This window comes from Oryctolagus cuniculus, chromosome 4 (genome assembly GCF_964237555.1).
Source record: "Oryctolagus cuniculus chromosome 4, mOryCun1.1, whole genome shotgun sequence".
NCBI classification, from domain to species: Eukaryota; Metazoa; Chordata; class Mammalia; order Lagomorpha; family Leporidae; genus Oryctolagus; species Oryctolagus cuniculus.
Genome location: NC_091435.1, coordinates 168,714,758 through 168,738,133, shown reverse-complemented (window position 1 = coordinate 168,738,133; position 23,376 = coordinate 168,714,758). Strand labels below are relative to the sequence as shown.

Here is a 23,376-nt window from a genome sequence, read left to right as displayed (position 1 = left end):
CTCTCTCTCTCTCTCTCTCTCTCTCTCTGTAACTCTGTCTTTCAAATAAATAAAATAAATCTTAAATAAAAAATATGCTAAAAATCTCAGCAGCCTAATACTCATTTTGTTCTATTAGATGGCTAAGACTAACCGGCTTTGACCTCATCTGCCTCCTGTTTTCTCGCTCGGAGAGCCAAGCTGAAGGAGGCACTTACTGGGACCTGCTGCTCACCTGTGATAAGGGAAAGACAGAGATGGAGGACCCACAGCGGCGTGGGTTACTCCTGTGTCCTGGCCAAGCCTGAGGTCCTCTTCGTGCCAGGAGGCTGCTCCTCCATTCTTCCCTAGGACATCACAGGCATCCGTCCCATTTCACAGGTGAGAAAACCAAGGCTGCAAGCGCGAACCTGATCAAGGTGGTAGATGAGAAGCAGGCTGCGTCTGGCTTCCGTGTTGGCCCATGTAGTCTTTATTTATTTTTTTTTAAGATTTATTTTATTTATTTGAAAGGCGGAGTTACAGAGAGGGGGAGTGTCTTCCATCTGCTGGTTCACTCTCCAGAGGGCCCTAACAGCTGGAGCTGTGCCCATCTGAAGTCAGGAGCTTCTTGTGGGTCGCCCACGTGGGTGCAGGGGCCCAAGCACTTGGGCCATCTTCCACCGCTTTCCCAGACCATAGCAGAGAGCTGGATTGGAAGTGGAGCAGCCGGGACTAGAACCGGCGGCCATATGGGATGCCGGCACTGCAGGCAGCGGCCTTACCTGCTATGCCACAGTGCCGGCCCCTGCCCAAGTAGTCCTGTTGTGAGTTTCGCTGTTGTCATTTATTTATTCAGGGACACAACCACTGCTCCGTCCGTCCCAGAAGTAGCTCCATGGAAACGTCTAGAGCGAAACCACGTGAAAGGCTGGCAAGCCAGGGAGGGGTCAGGCGGGGAATGCCCCCAAGGGAGCTGACTGTACTGCACCTGCTGATTGTCTTCACTGTTGCGTTCTTGAATTGCAGCTCCTTTGCACAGGGCTCACCCCTCACCCATCACCTTTGGCCTTCACACGGGTGTGACCCCTTTCGTAGTCACGGCTTAGAAACTTCCAGGGTGCAGTGGTTATTTAAAAAAAAATTGTCAGTGGGGCCGAGCGCGCCAGTGGAGCCTTGGGTTCGCAGGCGCCAGGTGCTCCACGCCCACAAAGGGTAGGTCTGGCCTCGCCAGGTCTCTGCGTGCCCATCAGGGCTGGGGACTGGTGTGGGGCCTGCGAGTGGCGTGGCGCACGCATTTACACAAGCCGCCGAGTTCGTCCCCCGCGCCCCCGACCGTTACGTATTTGCCGTAACTGCGTGGCGAGCAAACGCCGGGGCAGCTCACCTGTGTCCGCCACCGGCCCCGCCCCGGTCCCCAGCCCGGCGGGCGGAGCCGCAGGGCCTCCCGCCCGCTCTGCGCGCTCCGCCGCGGGAGCCAGACTTCCAGGGTTGTGCGTACGTGCCTGGGCCAGGCGTGTGTGCGGAAGACGGGGGGAGAGAGAGAGAGAGAGAGAGAGAGAGAGAGAGAGAGGGAGCGCGCGGTGTCCCCGGGTCAGGCCGGGCGGGTCCATATCCGGGTGGACCTAGTGGGTGGGGCCGCCCCTCCCCCGGGCCCCGAGGTGGGCTGGGGGTGGGGAGCGCCGTGCCGAGATTCCTTCTCGCCCCTTCGCCTCCGAGAGTGACAGGGCGTGGAATCGGGGCGTGCCCACCCTGCAGCCCGGCCCCCGGCCGCCGGGCCCGAGCGGCCGCGCGCACGCCGAGGGAGCGGAGGAGGGACCCGCAGGGCGCTAGCCGAAGCGGCCCTGGGCGCCCAACTTGCTCGGGAAACTAGTGCGGAGGGAGGGGCGGCGCCGAGAGGAGGGGCGGCCGCAGCTGCATCCAGCCCCGTTGGCTTCCTCCCCAGCTCTCCTTTGCCGCCTCCTCCTCTTCCTCCTGTATGAGTCAGGCGTTTCCCCGGGATCCGGAGCAGCCACGCGCGGCCCGGGCGCCCGGAGCTGTAGTAGCAGCAGCAGCAGCAGCAGCAGCAGCAGCAGCAGCAACCGCCGCCGTGCCGGGGCCGCCACCGCGGCGGGCACCCGCGTCCCGGGCGCGCACGGACCATGGAGAGGGCGGCCCAGGGCGCGGACGGCGGCGGGGGCAGCAGCAGCAGCAGCCGCGCCACCTCGGCCGGCTCCTCGCCCTCCTGCTCCCTGGCGGGCCGGGGGGTCTCCAGCCGGGCGGCGGCGGCCGGGCTGGGCGGCGGGGGCAGCCGCAGCAGCCCGGGCTCGGTGGCTGCTAGCCCGTCCGGAGGAGGCGGCCGCCGGCGGGAGCCGGCACTCGAGGGCGTGCTCAGCAAATACACCAACCTCCTCCAGGGCTGGCAGAACAGGTAACGCGCCCCCCCCCCGCGCGCTGCTCGGGGCGCGTGAGTGCGCGCGCGCGCGCGCCGGTGCCACCCCGCGAGCCGGGGGGCTGCCTTCGCACGCGCGGGCCGTGTCTGCGTCCCTTGCTCCCCTCAAGTGCGGCGGCCGGGATGGGGCGCTCGGTGACCCCACCCCGGGGCCGCAGCGCAGTGGCGGGGAGGAGGGCTAGAGCCTGCGGGGACTGGAGTGGCCCCCGTGCCCTGCGTGCCAGCGGTCTCCGCACCCCTAAAGAACGGCGGGTGTGGGGGGGGGCAGAGCGGCGTGCCTTGTGCCCTGCTGGGAAGGCTCTGGGCACGTCTGCTCGGATCACAGCAGCCTGTGTCCGTGACACAGTTTTCCGGAAACTTTGGTGTTGGAAGTCCAGCAGCACTGACCGCAGAAACGCTGGCCCGCGTCCTCCGCGCCCTCCGGGGTGGGAGGACGGCCCCTTCCCCAGTTTGCGGCTTGCCCGGCGACGCAGATTTTGTACAAGAAAACATCACTCTCTTCCCTTTCCAAACGGGCAGCTGACCGTTTTAATTGTTGTCAGTTTCCCCTTAGGTGCCTGGCAAGTTTCTTGCTCACTCTCCCCTCTCCCTGCACGGTTGGGCAGCCTGGTTCCGAACTCACGGAAAGGCGGGGCTGCCAGGGAAGGGGCTCTGGGGATGACGGGGGATGACGGCGGCGCGCGGACTGCGATGGGAACAGATCGGGCACTGGTGTTGCTTATCGCTCCGGGTTTCAGAAAGAAGCCGGAGGCACCACATATGCCCCCCCCCCCCACACCCCCGCCCACCCGCAAGAAGGGTAGGGTCAGGCTTGCTGGAGAGAGGGTTGTGGGATCTTCCGCTGTGCTTTTAATAACCGCCAGATCTTCATAGATCCGGGCCTTTACTGATGCCGGTGGGCCCCGAATCCCCGCCTTGGAGAAGTCCAGCTTCTGTGCCTGCTGGGTGGACTTGACCGCTTGGTCATCTCTTGCTGGAGGCTGTCGGGGAAAGGTGGGGATTGCGCCCAGCTGAAGCCTGGCAGGCAGCCATTTACAGGACGCTCAGCTTGGGGGGAAGGTGGCTTGGCCAGTGTGGAGACAGTTGACTCTGTGCGAATGTTCTCCGTGGAGAACTTTCCTACTCACCTGGGTTCCGTTGGCCATCGGGAACTATGGCAGTGGAAGCTGCACTTTATTTTGAAATCTTTTATGTCTCAAAATAGCTCTGGTGTCAGCCCTCACCTCTCTCCCCTTCTCCCTTCAATTAAAAGCTGGAAAAACAACAACAAAAACCAGGTGGAGTGCACAGGGGGAGAGGAGGGAGATGCCCACCTCTGGTTTCGGTTCTTGGTACCTGTGTCTTGTTAGTGGCACTTGGGGACGGCTTTGCGTCGCTGGGTCACGTGTAATGCGGTTTCTTCCCATGGCCAAAGAGGCCATAAGGGCATTGACCCTGGATTACGGTTATTGTACTTGCTTGGGGACAGAGTTTACCTGCAGGGTGAATTAAAGGATTTATCCGTTGGGGTGGATTTAGGAGGAACTGGAGTGGTGCTCGCTGGTGTAATTTAAAACCCGCTGTGAGGTTTAGGTTGGAAGCAAGGCTGAGAAGAGGCAGGATTAATAAACCAACCTACCTGATTGCGGCTGCCCAGGTGCAGTGTGGCGTCCTGTGCACACCGCGCATGCCCAAGTGAAATCCCGCCTTCATCGAGTTGGGATTGACAGCTGTCTGCCAGCGGCCTTGCCGCAGACCCATGGTATTCCGAGCTGACCACAGGCTCCAAAAGCCGCGCCTCTAATGGACAGCGGCTCCGAGCCGGAGTTTATATTTCCACACTGTGTTCTCTGGACTGCGCGCGCGTGTCCATTAGTGGTCTGGGAGGATTTATGACGACTCTGCGCTGGCACTCGGCTCCCTGCTCTCATGGTCTTGTGGAGGGAGAGCTGAGTCGGGAAGGAGGGAGAAGGTAGCAGCCTTGGGGGTGTGGTCGTGTAGCCAGAGGCTGTTTTACTGAGCAGTTACTGTGTGCCAGTTGTAGGGGCTGGAGGCCCTTCAGGGAGCACCACACTTGGTGTCGTCTCGGGAAGCAGTGGAGGAGAGGGAGAATACAAGGAAAGCGCGAACACCCCTGCTGGGCTCCCGGGACTTCCCTGGTGCTGACCCGTGGGTGGAGTCCCAGGGGGCAATATAGCCCCAGCCCCAGAGGTTTTTAAAAAAATTTATCTATTTATTCAAAAGATGGAATTACAGACAGGAGAGGTGGAGGCAAAGAAAGGTCCCCCCTCCCCAATGGCTGCAACAGCTTCATCCGGGTCTCCCACGTGGGTGGGAGGGGCCCAAGCACTTGGACCAGCTGCTGCTGCTTGCCCAGGTGCATCAGCAGGGAGCTGGATTGGAAGTGGAGCAGCCAGGACTCCAGCCAGCACCCATATGGGATGGTGGGGTCACAGGCGGCGGCTTTACCCGCCATGTTACAGTGCTGTTTTCTCCAGTGTTGCAGATGCTTAAAATATTTCAGAGGTTGGTGTTGTGTTGTTGCGGGCTAAGCCGCAGCTTCCGATGCCGGCATCCCAAAAACAAGTGTTGGTTCGACTCCTGCTCAGCTCCGGATCCAGCTCCCTGCTAACGCACCTGGGAAGGCAGCAGATGATGGCCCAAGTGCTTGGGCCCCTGCACCCACGTAGGAGACTGGGAAGAAGCTCCTGGCTCTTGGCTTCAGATTGGCCCAGCTCCGGCCATTGCAGCCATCTGGGGAGTGAACCATCGGATGGAAGACCTCTCTCTGTGTAACTCTTTCAAATAGATAAATAAATCTTTTTTTTTTTTTTTTAAAAGAGAGTTACAGAAAAGTATTTGTGGGAGTGATTTTAGGTGTGGCTCTAGTTTCTTTGCTGTTATTCACATTTTGATGGAGGGCACTATCTTATCACCCATTTGTTTTTAGTTTTGGTAGGGAGTGAACCTGGAGAAGAGTAAACTAATTCCAGGAACACAGGGAGGGAGGCTGGTGCCGGCGTGTTAGCGGTCAGGGGAAGAATTTCAGACTCTGTTGTGGTTGCCTGGCGGATTTTATTTTATTTTTGTTAAAGGCTTATTTATTTATTTATATTTGAAAGTCAGAGTTATATATAGAGAGGGATTTACAGAGAGAGGGAGAGGGAGAGAGATATATCCGCTGGCTCCCTCCCCAGATGGCCGCAGTAGCTTGAGCTGGGCCAGGCCAAAGCCAGGAGCCAGGAACTGTATCCAGGTCTCTCTGTGCATGGCAGGGGCCCAAGGACTTGATACATCTGCTTTTTCCCAGGCAGTTAGCAAGGAGCTGGATTGGAAGTGGAGCAACTGGGACTTGAACTGCTGCCCATTTGGGACGCTGATGTTTAAGGCAGCTGCTTTTTCTTTTTCTTAAAAATTTATTTATTATTTATTTTGAAAGAGTTGGAGAGAGAGAGGCAGAGATAGATAAAGAGAGAGAGCGACCTTCCATCCACTGGGCCACCCCCCAGATGACTGCGAAGGCCAACGCTGGGCCAGACCAAAGTCAGGAGCCGAGAGCTTCATCCAGCTCCCTGGTGTGGGGGCAGGGCCCAGGCACTTGGGCCTCCTCCACTGCTTTTCCCAGGCCAGTAGCAGGGAGCTGGATTGGAAGTGGAGCAGCCAGGATTTGAAGCAGTGCCCCTATGGGATGCTGGGGTCACAGTCCGTGGCTTTACCTGCTATACCACAATGCTGGCTGGCCCAGTTTTTTTTTTTTTTTAATTACTATTTTCATTTCTGTTTATTTTAAAATAAAATATATTTTTTCATTTGAGAGAGTGAGCTCTGTCTTCCCCATCTTCTGACTTAACTTCCCAGCTGAGGCTGAGCGGGGAGAGGGGTTGGGACCCACGAGCTCTAGGTCTCCTACATGGGAGGCAAGAACCTGGTTAGTCTGAGCCATTGCTTGCTGCCTCCTGGGTCTCCAGTTAGCAGGGTGCTGGAGTCATGAGCCAGAACCAGGAACTGAACCCAGATACTCGGATGTGGGATGTGGGTATCTTAACTGCGAGGCTTAGACACTTGCGCGGTCTAGTTTGTGCTTTAGAGTTCACCTGGAGTGGGTATTTGGCACAGCAGTTAGCACCACTTGAGATGCCTGGGTTCAAGTCTTGGCTTTGTTCCCCAGCCCAGCTTCCTGCTGATGCACACACTGGGAAGCAGTGGGCGTGGATCCCTGCCACACAGATGGGAGACCCGGATCGGGCTCCTGCTTCCTGGCTTCGGCCTGGCCCAGCCCCGGCTCTTGTGGATGTCTGGGGAGTGAACCAGCCGATGGGAGATCTCTCTCTGTCTCTGCCTTTCAAAGAAAGAAAGGAAGAAATAAAATTTGAAAGCTTTAAAAAAAAAAACCATAAAAATAAAGAGTTCACTCTGGTTGCTGTGTGGAGGTGCGATTCTCCGGGGCAGAGTGTGAAGCAGGGAGCGCGGTTCCTGCCCAGTGCAACCTGCCACCAGTGCCCACCTGCAACCTCGAGCTGCAGGTGCGTGAGGCCTGGAGGCTGAGGGGCTGTGGTGGAGACGAGGATCCCAGGAGAGGAGTGTGGGTGGGCTTAGGCTGTGGAACCACGTGCTTTACACCTGGCCAGGAGTTGGCCAGTTTTGCTCCTTTTTTCTGGGGAAATGTCCCTTTTTTTTTTTTTTTAAAGGCTTATTTATTTGAAAAGCAGAGTTACAAAGAGAGAGAGAGAGAGAGGTCTTCCATCCGCTGGTTCACTCCCCAAATGGCTGCAATGGCCGGAGCTGGGCCAGGCCAAAACCAGGAGCCAGGAGCTTCTTCTGGGTCTCCCATATGGGTACAGGGGCCCAGGACTTGGGCCGTCTTCTGCTGCTTTCCCAGGTATATTAGCAGGGATCTGGACCAGAAGTGGAGCAGCTGGGACTTGAACCGGTGCCCTTATGGGGTGCAGTGGCTTTACCTGCTGCCCCACAAGCTGGCTCCCAAGTGGAACTGCTCTGGAGTTGCTGATAAACGTCAAGTATTTAAGGAAGTGCTTTCTCCCTGGCTCTAGGCATTGCTGTGTAGATATTGGAGGCTGTTCGCTGCCATTTGGGTGTTGTTAATTGGTGAGGAGCGGATATGGTGATTAGGGAACCGGCCTGCAGTTTGTCTTTGGTTTGCTGGTTGGTAGGGATGTAACGGCTCGGTAACACCCAGACAGGCAGATCTTGAGTGGACTAAGGCAGGCTGACGTTGGCAGAAGGAGTACCCCGAGTCCACCGTGGGCGCCTCCTGTGGAGGTGACGGTAGGTTCAGATGCCGCCAGTAGCGCTTGGCACATGTGTGAGCCCGGGCCCCAGCCCTTCGTGTCTCACAGCTGCCTGGGGAAGCGATGCCACTCTTCTCCTTAGTCAAGGGAAGGAGTAAGAGAGACTCCTGGCGTGCGAGGGACAGACTAGTGCAATGCGGGAGGTGGGGACAGGGCAGCTGTCATGGGACCCTCAGTGTGTCCCTTCTACCCTCTTGTGGTCCTTGAAATTTTTGGATTTGATTCTTTAAAAATATTTTATTATTTGAAAGGCAGGGTTATTGAGAGAAGTAGAGACACAGAGAGGTCTTCTATCCACTGGGTCACTCCCCAAATGGCCACAATGGCTGGGGCTGGGCTAGGTTGAAGCCAGGAGCCAGGAGCGTCCTCTGGGTCTCCCATGTGGGTGCAGGGGCCGAAAGACTTGGGCTTCTGCTGCTTTCTCAGGTGCATTAGCAGGGAGCTGGATTGGAAGTGGAGCAGCTGGGACTCGAACCAGCACCCAGATGGGAAGGCGGCACTGCAGGCCAGGGGTTTAACCTGCTGTGCCATAGTGACGGCCCCTTGGATTTGATTTTTGAGTGCTGTGGTGTCCCTGGGACCCCTTCAGCATAATCATCACCGAGCTCTCTGGGGGCGAGATGGTGACTTAGGGGCTGAAGACATCCCCTGGCCTCCCCTTCCTCTCTCTGCTGCCCCCACTTTATTTTTGTCCCTGACCCTGGCTCCCAGCTCCAGATTTTCCTTGATTTTGTCCGTGTACTAGAACGTAAACCCCCTCAGGATGGAGAATTCTGTCTGTCAGGTCACTGCTGTGTCCCGTGTCAAGAGCAGGGGCTGGCATGGGTATTGTTGAATTGATAAGAAAATGAACAAGCGACACAGAGGAATTCAAGCCAGGGCTTAGTTCTGCCTTGGCCAGTGCCGGATGCTATGAACACTGGGCTTCATGCTTCTGCACCTGCTGGCCACCTTGTCCTGGTGCTGGTATGTCTATCACTTGCCCTGTCGTCTGCAACCATCAGTCTTTGTCTTGTGGGGCGTGGAGTCTGACTCGTGATAAGAAGACCTGCTGCAACCCGCAGTGTGGGCTGCTCATGACCAAATGCCCTGGACTTGCTTTTGACTCCATTTGGATTCACGCTCTGTGTAGCTTCCAGCATATTGGGGCCACCTGTCCCATTTAACAAAGTCAATCCGATCTGGGAGCGTGTATTACCTTTTCAAACCCCCCTGAGTTAAAGGGAGTGTCTTTTTCCCCCCAGTAACTGTGGAGGTGATCAGCGTTGAAAATCACCCACCCTGGATTTTATGCCTGCACCCGTGTGTGCAGAGGGCGTCTTTGCACATCCCGCCCTGGGGCTGCCTGGCTCTTCTGAGGCTGGCCACTCCAGCCCTTTAGGGGTGGGCCCCGGATGGCTTCATTGATGGTGATAATGAAGGGATGGTTGCCTGGGTTACAAAGCTGGGTGCTGTAAGATGTACTCACTCACGGTTTGAAATATTTATTGGGCACCTTCTTTGCATTAACCTGAGATCTGGCAGCCTCTGGTTTTAAAATGTGTGAAGAACACACGTTGGAAAAGATTTATGTCCAGAGGGCCGCTGTGGCTTTTCCTGGGTTGGCGGGGTGGTGGGTGATTTTTGTTTTCTCGCTTTCTCTTTTCCTAAGGTGAACGTAGGGCCATTTCTCAGTTTGAAAAAGGCAGAGAAAAGATGCTCTCAGCTGCTGTCATTGTTTTGGACCGGCTGGGTTTTGGAGGTGAATTTGACACTGAATCTGAGTGCAGAGAGTTTGGTGACTTCTCACGGTGCAGCACGCCTGTATTGGGGAACAGCCGCCAGCCCCTCCCACCCCACACGCTCACCTGCCTTCCCCCATAAAGTGTTCGCTCTTCACACCGCAATGCCTAGATGGGCTGCCTTCTCCTTGAACTTGGCGTCACGCGCTGTGCCATCCTTGTTACGTTGTGAGACACCGTGCTGCCCTGTACAGTACCCGTCTGTTTTCTCTCCTCTCTGGTATTCCCTGTATCAATGCGTTTAAATTCATTTAAATCTCCTGGAGGTTGGCATTGGAGTTCCTCCCAGTTTTTTGGCCTGCCGGGAACCTGCTGGAACCTGTGTGGTGGGGCACCAGTGGATGGATGATCTCTCTCTCCGTGTCTCTCTGCCTTTAAAATAAAATGAAAATCAAATTTAAAACAAGACTGGGATGAATTTGAGTGTTGATCAAGAGGCTCAGCTGGTGTTGTAAGAGCAGGGCGCGCAGGCAGAAGCAATCCGGGGTGTGAGTCTTGCAGGCCCTGTGAGAGTCCAGGGCCATCACAGCAAATTGCCACACACCAGGGAGATCCAGGCAGCTCAGGTTCGTTCCCCTGAGGTGCTGGAGGCCACGCTCCCAGATCGGATTGACTGGGCGGACATCGGGGTGCTGGGCAGGGCAAGGTTTTGCTCTTGCTCCCTCCGGATGCCCTAGGGGAATCCGCATTCCTGGCTGCTGGCGGCTGCTGGCGTTCCTTGGCCCATAGCTGCTCTCTGCTGCCTTGGCCTCCACCCCCATTTTTACATGTATCACATCTGTCTTCCTCCCTGGAAGAACTCATGTGGGTGCTTTTGGGACCCACCCAGGTGGTCTGGGGCAATCTTCTGAAGATTTTTTTTTTAAGATTTATTTTATTCATTTGAAAGACAGAGTTACAAAGAGAGAAGTAGAGAGAGAGAGAGGTAGAGGTAGAGAGAGAGAGAGAGGTCTTCCATCCACTGGTTAACTTCCCCAAATGGCTGCAATGGCCATTTGTGTCTCCCACATGGGTGCAGGAGCCCAAGCACTTGGGCCATCCTCTGCTGCTTTCCCAGGTGCACTAGCAGGGAGCTGGTCAGAAGTGGGGCAACCAGGACTTGAACCGGCACCCATATGGGATGGTGGCACTGTAGGCTGGGGCTTTAACCTGCCATGCTGCAGCGCCGGCCCTCGGAAGACCTTTAACTTCATCACATCCTCACTTTGCCATGTGAAGCAGCAGTCCAGGGATGAGGATGTGGGTGTTGTCGGGCAGGGAGCCTTGGGCAGATTCCCCCAGAGCCATGGCTCCAGGCTGGTTCCTAAGATCTCGCCCTTCCCCCAGCTGCCTTTCCCACCCTTCCATGGTTACCATGGTGACCAGCATCTTTTGCTGTCATGCCTGTGGGTGGGCTTGTTCGTCTGTCTAGTAGATAGATCCCCCACCCCCTGTTGGGGGGAGGTGGTAGAAGGCTGGCAGGTGGCACTGTGAAGGGACCCTGTTTCTTTTTTTTTCTTTTTTTTGACAGGCAGAGTGGACAGTGAGAGACAGAGAGGAAGGTCTTCCTTTGCCGTTGGTTCACCCTCCAATGGCTGCTGCGGCCAGCGCGCTGCGCTGATCCGAAGCCAGGAGCTAGGTACTTCTCCTGGTCTCCCATGGGGTGCAGGACCCAAGCACTTGGGCCATCCTCCACTGCACTCCCGGGCTACAGCAGAGAGCTGGCCTGGAAGAGGAGCAACCAGGACAGAATCCGGCGCCCCAACCGGGACTAGAACCCCGGGTGCCGGCGCTGCAGGTGGAGGATTAGCCTATTGAGCCACGGCGCCAGCCCAGGGACCCTGTTTCTGATGCCTGTGGGGAAATGTAATTCCTTTCCCTGGAAAATCAGAGTTTCTTTAAATCCTGTTGAGTAATCAATTTTAGAAATATGCAGGTAGCAGTAGGTACTTTCCACTTTATCATCACAATGTCATCGGGCTGAAGACTTCAACAACAGTATAACTACCAAGTGCAAGGGTCTCAGGTGCGCTGTTGCTCGGGTTGCGACATTTGTTTCCATCCTGTAACCGCTGCTCCAAAGGTGCCAGGTGTTTGCGCCCCACCCACCCAGGAAGCTGCTTTGTGGGTCTCTCCAGCCAGTTCTCTTTCCACTGCAGACTCCGCTTTGCTACTGTGAGTTAGTTCTGTCTGTTCTTGCCTTTCCTACAGATGGAGTGGTACGGGAAGTCTTTTTTGGCGTTTGGGTAATGTTCAGAGGTTCATCCTTGTCGCTGTGCCTATAGGTAGTTTATAATTAGTTTCTTTTTGTTGAAGGATATTGCATCCTGTGTATGTATCACAGTTTGTCCATGCACCTGTAGATGAACATTTGGGTTGTTTGCAGTTTTGGGCTACTGCAAATAAAGAATATGCCTTTCTTTCTTTCTTTCTTTCTTTCTTTCTTTCTTTCTTTCTTTCTTTCTTCTTTCTTTCTCTCTTTCTCTCTTTCTCTCTTTCTCTCTTTCTCTCTTTCTCTCTTTCTCTCTTTCTCTCTTTCTCTCTTTCTCTCTTTCTCTCTTTCTCTCTTTCTCTCTTTCTCTCTTTCTCTCTTTCTCTCTTTCTCTCTCTCTCTCTCTCTCTCTCTCTCTCTTTCTCTCTTTCTCTCTCTCTCTCTCTCTCTCTCTCTCTCTTTCTTCTTTCTTTCTCTCTCTCTTTCTCCCTTCCTTTCTTTCTTTTATTTATTTTATTTGCGAGATAGAGAGAAGAGGACAGGTCTTCCATCCGCTGGTTCACTCCCCAAATGGCCTCAATGGCCAGGGCTGGGCCAGGCTGAAGCCAGGAGCCTGGAACTCTGGGTCTCCCAGTGGATGCCAGGGACCCAAGGACTTGAGCCATCATCCGCTGCCTCCCAGCACACTGGTGGGGAGCTAGATGGGGAGTGGAGTAGTAGGGACTCAAACCTCAAACCGGTGGCTCACATGGGATGCCGGTGTCACAGACTTACCCCAGTGTGCTACAGCGCCGGCCCCATGTCTTTCTCTTGCACACTGCCATCTGCCAGTTCACTCCTCCGGTGCCCACAACAGCTCTCTACCCCTCCAAAGAGACCAAAGCTGGATCCTGGGGACTCGGTTTGAGTCTCCCACACGAGTGGCAGGGACCTGACTACTTGAGGCATCTCCTGCTGTCTCCCAGAGTGTGCCTTTGAGGCAGGACTGGAGCCCAGGGAGTCTTGTATCTGAGGACAGTGAGTTACAGGGACTTTGTGGTGCATTGGGGGTGCGTGGAGGATCTTTTAGGCCCGGGCCTCAGCAGTCCTGTAGGCCTGTCTCCATGCTTCCCCGCTGAGTGAGACCCCCGTGGCCTTGAACGGCTGGGTGTGCAGAGACCGCTGTCTCATCGGCTGCCTGACTGGTGTCTCCATGGCGTCTGCTCACGGAGCTTTTGAGGGCTTTAGGAAGAAGCAGGCGATTTGGGCCTTTGTGCCCCCAAAGAAGGGTTGAAGTGATCTCGTGTTGAAAACAGGGGCGGCTTCTTGCAGCTCTGCCGGGCTCCCACTGATGGGATTTGGGGCCAGGCCAAGACAGGATTAAGAAGAACACCATGCAGAATTTGATTTTTGATAACTCAGCCTGGATCGTCTGTGGTCACAGCCCAGAAAGAAAGTGCTTCGTTGTGTCTCCAGTCTCAATCATAACGATAAAATTAGGAAGCACTGGGTACCCTCCCCTGTCCAAGTCTGCTCCTTGAAGGTCAAAGGCGGCCCGGCAGCCCTGGGTGCCTCTTTGTCCTTGGGTGGTTGTTGTTTTTAGGAGGCGGTTTGCTTCTCTGTGGTTTCGTCCCTTTCTGTAAATCTATTGATGAAAACCTAACGAGAGAAAAGGCAGGCCCACATCAGTGTTTTAGCGACTCTCTTCCGGGATGTTTTAAGTGGTTTTCTGCAGCGCCAGTCACGTGGCCAGTGAAAGATGCTGTGAGGGGGGCCTGGGCTCGGGGAGCCTCCTGGGCAGGGCTGGGGTTCAGGTTTTTCTCTGTGGAGGGGAGGGCAGGGGCTGGACCTGGGCCCTGTGTTGGCTCGGGTGGGGTAGGTGACAGAGACAGAAGCCCCTGGGCTGCTCGCAGCAAGCACATGTCCTCCCGCGGCTTACCTGGGCCTTGATCGCTAAGTGGAATCTGCACAGAATCAGGAGTGAGCTGTGGCACCCTCCCCCAGACCCCCCATGGAGTCCCCCCCCCCCCCCCCCGCACTTGTTGAGGGCCTTTGCTATATTTGCCCAGGACCGGGTGAGAGGCAGGAGACCCCGGAGGGAGAAGCTGAGTCTGACCGGCTCTGTATCGCAGGGTAGGGCTGAGCTGTGAGGGGCCCACGGGGGGAGCTGGTGCAGGCTCTGTGGGCTGCACGGTCTCCATGGCAACTGTGCGAGTGGGTGGGGCTGCGTTCCAGTAAAGATTTATTGACAGGACAGGCAGTGGGCTGGGGACCCCGGGAGCCCTGACGCAAGGGGCTGCCTTCATGGGGCAGCTTAGCCTGGAGCCTGAGGTCCCGGAGCCATCTCTGGTCTTCAATATTTAGCTGTGCACCCTTGGACCAACCGCTTAACCTCTCTGCCCCTGGGTCTCCATCCGTGAAATGGGTGTAACGTCGGGTCCGTGGGTTGCTGGGGTTGACTGAGAAGTTGTGTGGAAAGGGACACACAAAGCACCTAAATGTGTCAAAGGACAAAATCACCACGATTTAAAGACTTTTTAAAAAGGAGGATTTATGTATTTGAAAGTGAGCGTTAGATTTTCTGTCCGCTGATTCATTGTCCAAATAATTGCAACAGCTGGGGCTGGGCCAGGCTGAAACCAGGGGCCCGGAACTGTTGCTGGGTCTCCCACGTGGGTGCAGGAGCCCAAGGACTTGGGCCATCTCCCACTGCTTTCCCAGGCGCATTAGCAGGGAGCTGGATCAGAAGTGGAGCAGCCGGGACTTGAACCTGCACCCCGATACGGATGCTGGTGTCACAGGCCCCAATTTAAAGATTTAAATATGCTTTTTTTTTTTTTTTCAAATCTAGAATCAGATAACACTTCATTGATAAAATAGAGTAAGTTTCTATGAACTGAACAGGAGAATTCGGTTCTATAGATGGAAGACAGAAATACATGGATTTATCACTTCAAGATTACTTTGCCTTGGGGCTAGTGCTGTGGCCTAGCGGGTAAAGCCACTGCCTGCAGTGCTGGCATCCTTTATGGGAAGTGGTTCGAGTCCCGGATGCTTCACTTCCGATCCAGCTCTCTGCTATGGCCTGGGAAAGCAGTGGGAGATGGCCTAAGTCCTTGAGCCCCTGCACCCACGAGGGAGACCAGAAGAAGCTCTTGGCTTCAGATTGGCCCAGCTCTGTCCATTGCAGCCATCCGGGAAGTGAACCAGCAGATGGAAGACCCTCCCCTCCCCCAGCCTCTGTCTGTCTGTAACTCTGCCTTTCAAATAAATAAAAAATAAATAAATCTTTAAAAAAAGAAAAGAAAAAAGAAAAAAGATTGCTTTGCCTCGTCAGGGGCTTGAGGTTCTGTTTTTGTGTGCGGATTAGGGGAGAGGCGCTCATTACGCAGCCAGGTGAGCCTGCCTCTTTGGGAGACGTGGCTGGCATCCCTGCAGTCCTAATTTTTCTCAAGTCACATGCAAAATTTAATGCCAGCATGAGTGACTCTGTTTTGACTCTTAGCCCATTCCTGGTCTGGCTGAAAGGCCTGTGAGAGCATTTCAGGCATGGAAAGCCAAGACTCTGTAGCAAAAAAATATGCTACACGGAGGATCTCTGGAAAGAAAGGGCCATCCAGGAAGGATGTACTCTTCTCTGAAGGGAGGAGAGAACTCCCACTTTGCTTATGGTCCCCCAGGTGGGTGCAGGGCCCAAGCACTTGGGCATCATCCGCTGGTTTCCCAGGCCATTAGCAGGGCGCTGGACTGGAAGTGGAGCAGCCGGGACTTGAACCATTGCCCGGGTGGGACGCCAGTGTCGCAGGCGGTGGCTTTACCCACTACGCCACAGCCCTGGCCTCTACGCCACAGCCCTGGCCTCGACACCTGGCTGTGGAGGACGATGCAGATCACAGCCTGGATGGCCACGCTCTGGGTCTCCCATGGGGGCTGGTCTGCGGCAGGCCACTGCTCGCAGTCAGATGCCACCCTGTTCCCTGCAGGTGTCTCCCTGTTTTCAGACACTGAGTTGCCCGGGTAGTGAGTTGTGAGGCCCGGGTAGGTCAGACCCTGGGGCCTGCTTTTTCCCAAGCCCTCTGGGAAGGCCCGGGAGATCCTCCACCCCTTCATTGTCCAGATGGGATCGGGAGGGCTTGGCCTGGGGCAGACCCAGCTCCTGCCATTGTCCGCTCTCCACCGTGGACCCCTCCCTTTGTCCCCGATCCACAGCCATCCCAGAGCGGGGACCCTGGATGTAATCAGTGATTTTGTGGCCTTCCCAGGGCCGGCCTGGCCTTCTCTGAGTGGGTGGTGGTCAGAAGCCCTCCCTGGTTCAGGCCTGTGTGGTTCGAGCTTCCTTTGCCAACCTCTGTCCCCTCCGGCCGGAGTGTCCGTGGCCGCCCTGGTCAGGCCCAGCCTTTCGCCCCTGGGGCTTTCCAGGGCTTATGAAGATTGGTCAGCAGCGCCGGGTGACCCTGGATTGACAGCAAGGCCTCCTGGTGCGTTAACCTCCCGAGTGTGGACTTTGGCTGAGACGGGATCCTGTGTTGATGGCACGCGCTTTGCCTCTGGGGTTCCTGTGTGTCTGGGTTCCGCCCTATTACCAATGCCTTAAGCATGGGCCTCCTGACCCCGTGGCTGAGCACAGGGCGCACAGCTGCCGCGAGTGCGTCTTCCCGCTGACTCCCTGGGCGCCCGGCCCCTGGTCGCTGGACAGATTCAGTGCCGTCCGAGGTCCAGCATTCCACAGCGCCAGCGTCTGGAGCGATTTGTTTGAGCTTTAACTGATGGCTGCCCTTTCTTTGAGAAATCTGCAGCTGGAACTTTGGCTCTGAGGACGCCGTCGCCCTTGGACAGTTTCTTAGTTAACTTGGAGTTTCCTGTAACTGAAATATTTCTGGCAAACGTCACTTTTCATGATTCCTTGGGAGGCAGCCAAAATTCAGGAACCTCGGGTTTTAAAGCCAAAATTCCGTTCTGAGTTTCTTTTATCCCTCATACTGAGCCTCATAGGTGTTTTTAGGGATTAGACGCACAGATATGGTTAAGAGAATCTTCGTAACGGAGGGCTGAACTGCGGATGGGAAATCAAGTTCCGGTCTAGATGCGCTTCTTTTTCCGACGGCAAAGCGTGCCCTGATTGATGCCACCCACTGCTGGTGTCCTGGTGGAGCTGTCAGCATTTCTGTGTACTGTCCAGCACCGCAGTGACACTGGCGTCTATAGTGGTTTTTGAATGGTTTGTTTCCCTCTTTATTTCTGCTGCGTTACTTAATTGAAAACTTTATATGTTCTCTCCTGTAGCCACTAAAGTAACTTGTGACCTGATGTGTTTCCCTCTTCTAAGTGAGTGTTGTGATGATTGGCAAAGATCTGTAGGGCTAGGGGTCAGCACTGTGGCACAGAGGATAAAGCCGCCGCCTGCAGTGCCGGCATCCCATATGGGCGCCAGTTCGAGTCCCGGCTGCTCCACTTCTGATCCAGCTCTCTGCTATGGCCTGGGAAAGCAGTGGAAGACGGCCCAAGTGCTTGGGCCCCTGCACCCATGTGGGAGACCCAGAAGAAGCTCCTGGCTCCTGGCTTTGGATGGGTGCAGCTCCAGCTGTTGCAGTCAGTTGGGGAGTGAACCAGTGGATGGAAGACCTCTCTCTCTCTCTGCCTTTGCCTCTCTGTAATTCTGCCTTTCACATAAATAAATGCACCTTTTTTAAAAACGAAAAAGATCTGTACATCTATAGCTGGGGCCGTATCTGGAGGGCTTGGGACCTGGAAGGCTTTAGGAGATCTGACCCCCCCCCCCCCATTTGGGAACATTTGCATATACATAATGAGATGTCTCGGCTATGGGAAAGGAACAAGTCTGAGCATGAATTCACTCACCTAGCCCGAAGGTAATTTTAGAGTCCGTGTAGAGGTCACTCGTGGAATTTGCCGCTTGTGATGTCATTTTGACGATCAAAATTTGGATTTCAGAGTATTTTGGATTTTTGGGTTAGGGATGCTCAAGCTGTAATGTTTCTATGCTAATGAGGGTTTTTTTTTTTTTTTGACAGGTAGATACAGACAGTGAGAGACAGAGAGAAGGGTCTTCCTTCCGTTGGTTTACCCCCCAAATGGCCGCTACAGCTGGTGCTGCACCAATCTGAAAGCAGGAGCCAGGTGCTTCTCCTGGTCTCCCATGGGGTGCAGGGCCCAAGCACTTGGGCCATCCTCCACTGCACTCCCGGGCCACAGCAGAGAGCTGGCCTGGAAGAGGGGCAACTGGGACTAGAACCCAGCACCCATATGGGATGCCGGTGCTACAGGCAGAGGATTAACCAAGTGAGCCACGGCGCCAGCCCTAATGGGGTTTTCTTTTTTTTTTAAAAGATTTATTTCTCTATTTGAAAGGTGGAGTTACAGAGAGGCCAAGGCAGAGAGAGACAGAGAGACAGAGAGACAGAGAGAGAGAGAGAGAGAGAGAGAACCGGCGCCCACACGGAATGCTGGCACCACAGATGGCGGCTTCACCTGCCACGCCACGCGCCGGCCCTTATGTTAATGATTTCAGTTTTTTCAAGATTTTATTTATTTATTTGAGAGGTAAAGTTACGGACAGTGAGAGGGAGAGACAGAGAGGTCTTCCATCTGCTGTTTCACCCCCAAATGGCTGCAATGGCTGGAGCTGGGCCTGTCCGAAGCCAGGAACCAGGAGCTTCTTCCTGGTCTCTCATGTGGGTGCAAGGGCCCAAGGACTTGGGCCATCTTCCACTGCTTTCCTAGGCCAGAGCAGAGAGATGGATGGGAAGTGGAATAGCCAGGACTTGAACCTGTGCCTATATGGGATGCCGGCACTGCAGGTGGAGGATTAGCCTATTGAGCCATGGCGCCGGCCATGATTTCATTTTAATATTTGTACATTGAGCATTGAGGGGCAAAGGCCCTTTTATTGACTATTCACTGTCAGTGGTTTAAGAAAAAATGTAGAAAAAATGATAAAGCAGCTGTGGCAAAATGCTAAGAGTTCTGTAGTAGTCAGTTCTTTGTGTTATGCTTGTAACTTGTCATTGAATTCGAAATTATATTAAAAGGGTAGTAATAGCTCATTTGGCCTATTTGAAAATGGCTATAGTGCATCCCATGTATACTTCTTGACTGAAGATGGCATATATCTAATGAAATTATCGAAGATTCATTATTAACTGTCTTTTTATAAAAATATTTATTTACTTATTTGAAAGAGTTAGAGGGAGAGGCAGAGAGAGAGAGCTTCCATCTGCTGGTTCATTCTCCAAATGGCTGCAATGGCCAGGGCTGGGCCAGGCCAAAGCCAGGAGCCAGGGGCTTCATCCGTTCTCCCACGCGGGTACAGGGGACCAAAAACACTTGGGCCATCTTCTGCTGTTTTCCCGGGTGCATTAGCAGGGAGCTGGATCTGAAGTGCAACAACCGGGACTTGAACCGGCGCTCCTTTGGGATGCTGGTGCTGCAGACAGCAGCTCAACCTACTGTGCTACAGCGTTGGCCTCTATTGATTGTCTTCTAAAGAGGCTACATAGATATTTAGCCGATTATGCTGCTGCCCGCAACACCGGCATCCCATATGAGCAACTGTCCGTTAAACTGGGTAAAGCCAGCATATTCCCAGCTTATAAAAGGACCATTAAAGCAAAGGCTTGGGAGATTTGTGTGTTTATCTCTTCTCTGTTTAGTTGTTTTGTCTTACATAACTGTCAGCTGGCCCTTTCATCTGTCAGTGGGATGAAGTGGGAAGCATATTGCTGGCTTCCCCCTTTTACTCCAACACAGGAAAAGTAGAATGAGTGATCGCTCAAATGCACTCTAAACATTTATTTTGCTGACTTGAAAGAGAGAGCTTCCATGGGCAGGTTCCCTCCCCCTAAATGTCTGTAGCGGCAGGGGCGAGGCCAGGCCAAAGCCAGGAGCCTGGCACTCAGCCGGGCTCTCCCACGTGAGGAGCGGGGACCCAAGTGCTTGGGTGGTTACCTGCTGCCTCCCGGGGCATAGGTGAGCAGGAAGCTGGAATTGGGAGCAGCGCGGGGGTTGATCCGGGCAGCCCTCTGCAGGTGCCCTAAGCAGTGTCCCACGTGCTAGCCAGTGCCCTTAGAAGCACTTTGAAATGCACAGCTTTATCGTCTATGGAGACTTCTGTTACCTAGATTTGTGGTGATGCTTGTTTTAAGATTGCTTTTGTTGGCAAAGAGGGCTAGGGGGCTGCGTCTCTGGAGCTGGTGTGATGGTGGGCCAATGGCTGCAGGCGGCCGCTCTGTGCACCTGTGGTGCCCTTGCCCGGGTGGGTCCACAGAGCCAGGCTGCGGGGCTGGGGGCAGTTCAAGCCCTTGCCCCAGTGTCCAGCAGCAGAGGTTTGTAGCTGAGCCACCATCGAGTTCCCCTTGCAGTCCTGATGGACCTCCGGGCTGCCAGCGGTTCCACCACTGACCAGGGCTTCTGCTGTTGTTTGCACAAAAGCCAGGGTCCTGTTGGCCACTCCTCTGAGCCCCGGCACCTCAGCCGTGCGTTCCTCCCGAATCTGAGCAGGGTAAGCTCTCATCCGGACCAAGGCTGGGCCATGATTAGCAGCCCGGGAGTGACTGCTGGTGGGCGGCTCCAGGGCCCACATGTTCCCTTTGCATTTATGGCCTGGAGGTGGCAAGCACTCGGTCAGCCTGACCCTGATAATGTTGTTATCCAGCCCTCCCTGGTTTGTAATCAGAGAAGGCAAAGGACTCCTACACGGAACACAGGCTATGGGGGGGGGGGAGGGGAGGGGAGAGAAAGAGGGAGAGGGAGGGAGAGAGGAAGGGAGGAGGAGAGAGAGAGGGAGAGGGAGGGAGAGAGGAAGGGAGGAGGAGAGGGAGAGGGAGAGGGAGGGAGGGAGTGGGAGAGAAAGAGAGAGAGAGGGAGAGGGAGGGAGGAGGAGAGAGAGAGGGAGAGGGAGGGAGGGAGTGGGAGAGAAAGAGAGAGAGAGGGAGAGGGAGGGAGGGAGGGGGAGGGAAGGAGGTGAGGGCCGCCCCGGTTTGCCAGTGCTGGGCTGGGGTTTTCCTCCTGTTCCAAGCTGGGCCAGCACTGCCCTTGTACGTCAGGCCTGCTGAGACAGGTGGCCTGGGGAAGTAGAGGCTTATGTGTGTTAGTTTCAGCAGTCGTAGAGCAGGGCCAACGTCAACACCAGCTCAGTGACTCAGGGAGGAGTGTGTGGCTCAGGGTTGGGTTGCTGCCTGGGGTACCCGTATCCCATGTTAGGGAGCCCGCATCCCACGTTAGGGTGCCCGCATCCCATGTTGGGGTGCCCGCATCCCACGTTGGGGAGCCCGCATCCCACGTTAGGGTGCCCGCATCCCATGCTGGTGTGCCCGCATCCCACATCAGGGTGCCTGTATCCCATGTTGGGGTGCCTGCTTGCGTCCCAGTTCTGCTTCCCGTTTAGCTTCCTGCCTCTGTGCACCCTGAGGGGGCAGCAGGTGATGGTTCAGGTGCCTGGGTCCCTGCCACTCATGTGGGAGATTCAGACTCTGGGTTTTGGGATCCTGGCTTTAGCCTGGCCAGCCCTGGCTGTTCTGGGCATTGAGGAGTGAACCAGTGGATAGGTGACCCCCCCTTCCTCTCTCTCTCTCTCTCTCTCTGAGTCTCTCACATTCTCATTCACTCTTCATTCTCTCTCACTGTCTCTGTTTCTCTCTTACTCTGCCTTTCAAGTAAAGGGAAAGTAAATCAATAAAAACAGAACTTGCAAGTACTAAGAAATACGCGAGTCAGCGTCAGTGACGTTCAAGGGCCGGTGCCTGGGGCGTGCTGAGCTCCGTGTGAGTGTGGAAGATGCAACCGTAGGAGCCTGAGCTCCTGCAGCCCTACCCAGGGCTGGGAAGGTGGCCGCGTGGGGGATGGGGCTTCGATGTGCAGCGTGGATTAGGTTTGTAGACAGTCCTCGTGTGGACGTCACGCAGCTCTTTATGTTGGGTGCGTTTTAACCCTTCATCACCAAAAACGCGACGAAAGACGTCCCCTCAAAGGTGGCGCCCGCACTTGCTCAGACGCCGAGTGTTGCGTCCTGGCCGGCGCTTGGTGCTCGCGGCTGTTTATCGCAGCCGTTTTCCTCGGAGAGTGGTGCTCCTCGTTGTGGTTCTCAGTTGTAACTCCCTGACGGCTCAGCGTTGAGCATCTTTTCTTGTCCTTAGAGTCCCCCCTGGGAAGGCGTCTGCCGAGTCTTTTGTCCGTTTTAAGCTGGGTTTTAGCTGGGTTTTAGCTGGGTTGCTGTTACTTTCAGAGTTCTCTCCCGAGACCGATGATGCTCTCTGAGGGACTGATCCATTTCTTGTAAACTGTTGGGTTTGTACATGCAGAGCTGCTTGTAGAATTTATCTTTTAAAGATTTTATTTATTTATTTGAGAGGTAGAGTTACGGACAGTGAGAGAGAGACAGAGAGAGAGAGGTCTTCCATCCGCTGGTTCATTCCCCAAATGGCTGCAAAGGCTGGAACTGCGCTGATCCGAAGCCAGGAGCCAGGAGCTTCTTCCGGGTTTCCCACGTGGTGCAGGGGCCCAAGCACTCGGGTCATCTTCCACTGTTTTCCCAGGCCACAGCAGAGAGCTGGATTAGAAGTGGAGCAGCCAGGACTAGAACCGGCGCCCATATGGGATGCCAGCACTGCAGGTGGCGGCCTTACCTGCTACACCATAGCCCTGGTCCCCCTTCTTTATTTTTGCTGTGTTACTTAGTTGAAAACTTTATATGATCTCTCATGTAGCAACTAAAGTAACTTGTGACCTGATATTTTCTCTTCTAAGTGAGTGTTATGATGATTGGCAAAGATCTGTAGGTCTAGGGGCCGGTGCTGTGGAGTGAAGCTTTTCTTATCTTTCTGTTATTCATTTATAATTTAATTCTTTTATGGTCAGAGAATATGTTTTTTATTATTTTAATGACTGCAGTTCCATCAAGGGCTGACCTTGGACATGTCCGTTCTGACGAGTGTTCTGTGTGTACCTGAGTAGGGATCTGGTTGTCACTGGGCGAATTGTCTTGCAGTTGGCAGTTCGATCCAGTTGGTTAATGAGGCTGTTGAATTCTAGATCCTGGCTGATTTTGCAGGACATGTATTTGAAAGGCAGGGAGATGGGGGCTGGTGGTGCAGAGGAGAGTGGGTGATGAGGAAGAGAGGGTGAGCACACCCATTCACTGGTTCGCTCTCCGGTGCCTGAGACAGCCCAGGCGAGGATGGGGGCGGAGCCTAGAGCTGGGAGACAGTCCCGGTCTCCCGAGGCCGTGGCTGGAACCCGACTGCTTGAAGCGTCACTGCCGCCTCCCAGGGCCTGCATCCATGGAAAGCTGGAGTCAGGAGCTGGAACTGGGCTTCCAACCATGTCCTCTGCCGAGGCATGTGGGCGCCCTAACCACTAGGCTAAACGGCCACTCCCTGACTTTTGAAAATTGTATGAGCTGTGATCTGGAAAGATCACTGTGATCTGCTCATAACATGTCATTTGTATTCAGAAGTTTCCCTCAGTCACTCACAGATTGCTTTAGTTTTCTATTTAATTTTACTGAGTATCACCCATAGCATCCATCAAATGATAGGTCATAAAAACCTGGTATTGGGGGCTGGTGCTGTGGCATAATAGGCTAAGCCTCCACCTGCAGTGCCAGCATCCCACATGGGCGCTGGTTCGAGTCCCGGCTCCTCCATTTCCGATCCAGCTTTCTGCTATGGCCTGGGAAAGCAGTAGAAGATGGCCCAAGTGCTTGGGCCCTGCACCCACATAGGAGACCCGGAG

The 23,376-nt window shown here is 54.8% G+C and overlaps 1 protein-coding gene across 3 annotated transcripts in view; it reads left to right on the top strand.

Moving 5' to 3' along the window:
• Window positions 1-158: 158 nt before the first annotated feature.
• Window positions 159-23,376, top strand: part of OSBPL10 (oxysterol binding protein like 10) — a 300,684-nt gene continuing 277,466 nt past the window's right edge. For 2 of the 3 annotated variants that reach the window (XM_008266099.4, XM_002716244.5), the window contains exon 1: window positions 1,626-2,368. In XM_008266099.4, coding sequence (XP_008264321.2) covers window positions 2,100-2,368 — 269 coding nt within the window. In that variant the 5' untranslated portion in view covers window positions 1,626-2,099. Of the gene's footprint in view, window positions 361-1,625; window positions 2,369-23,376 lie in introns of those variants that run through there. The other variant, XM_051858914.2, reaches the window with a different exon arrangement.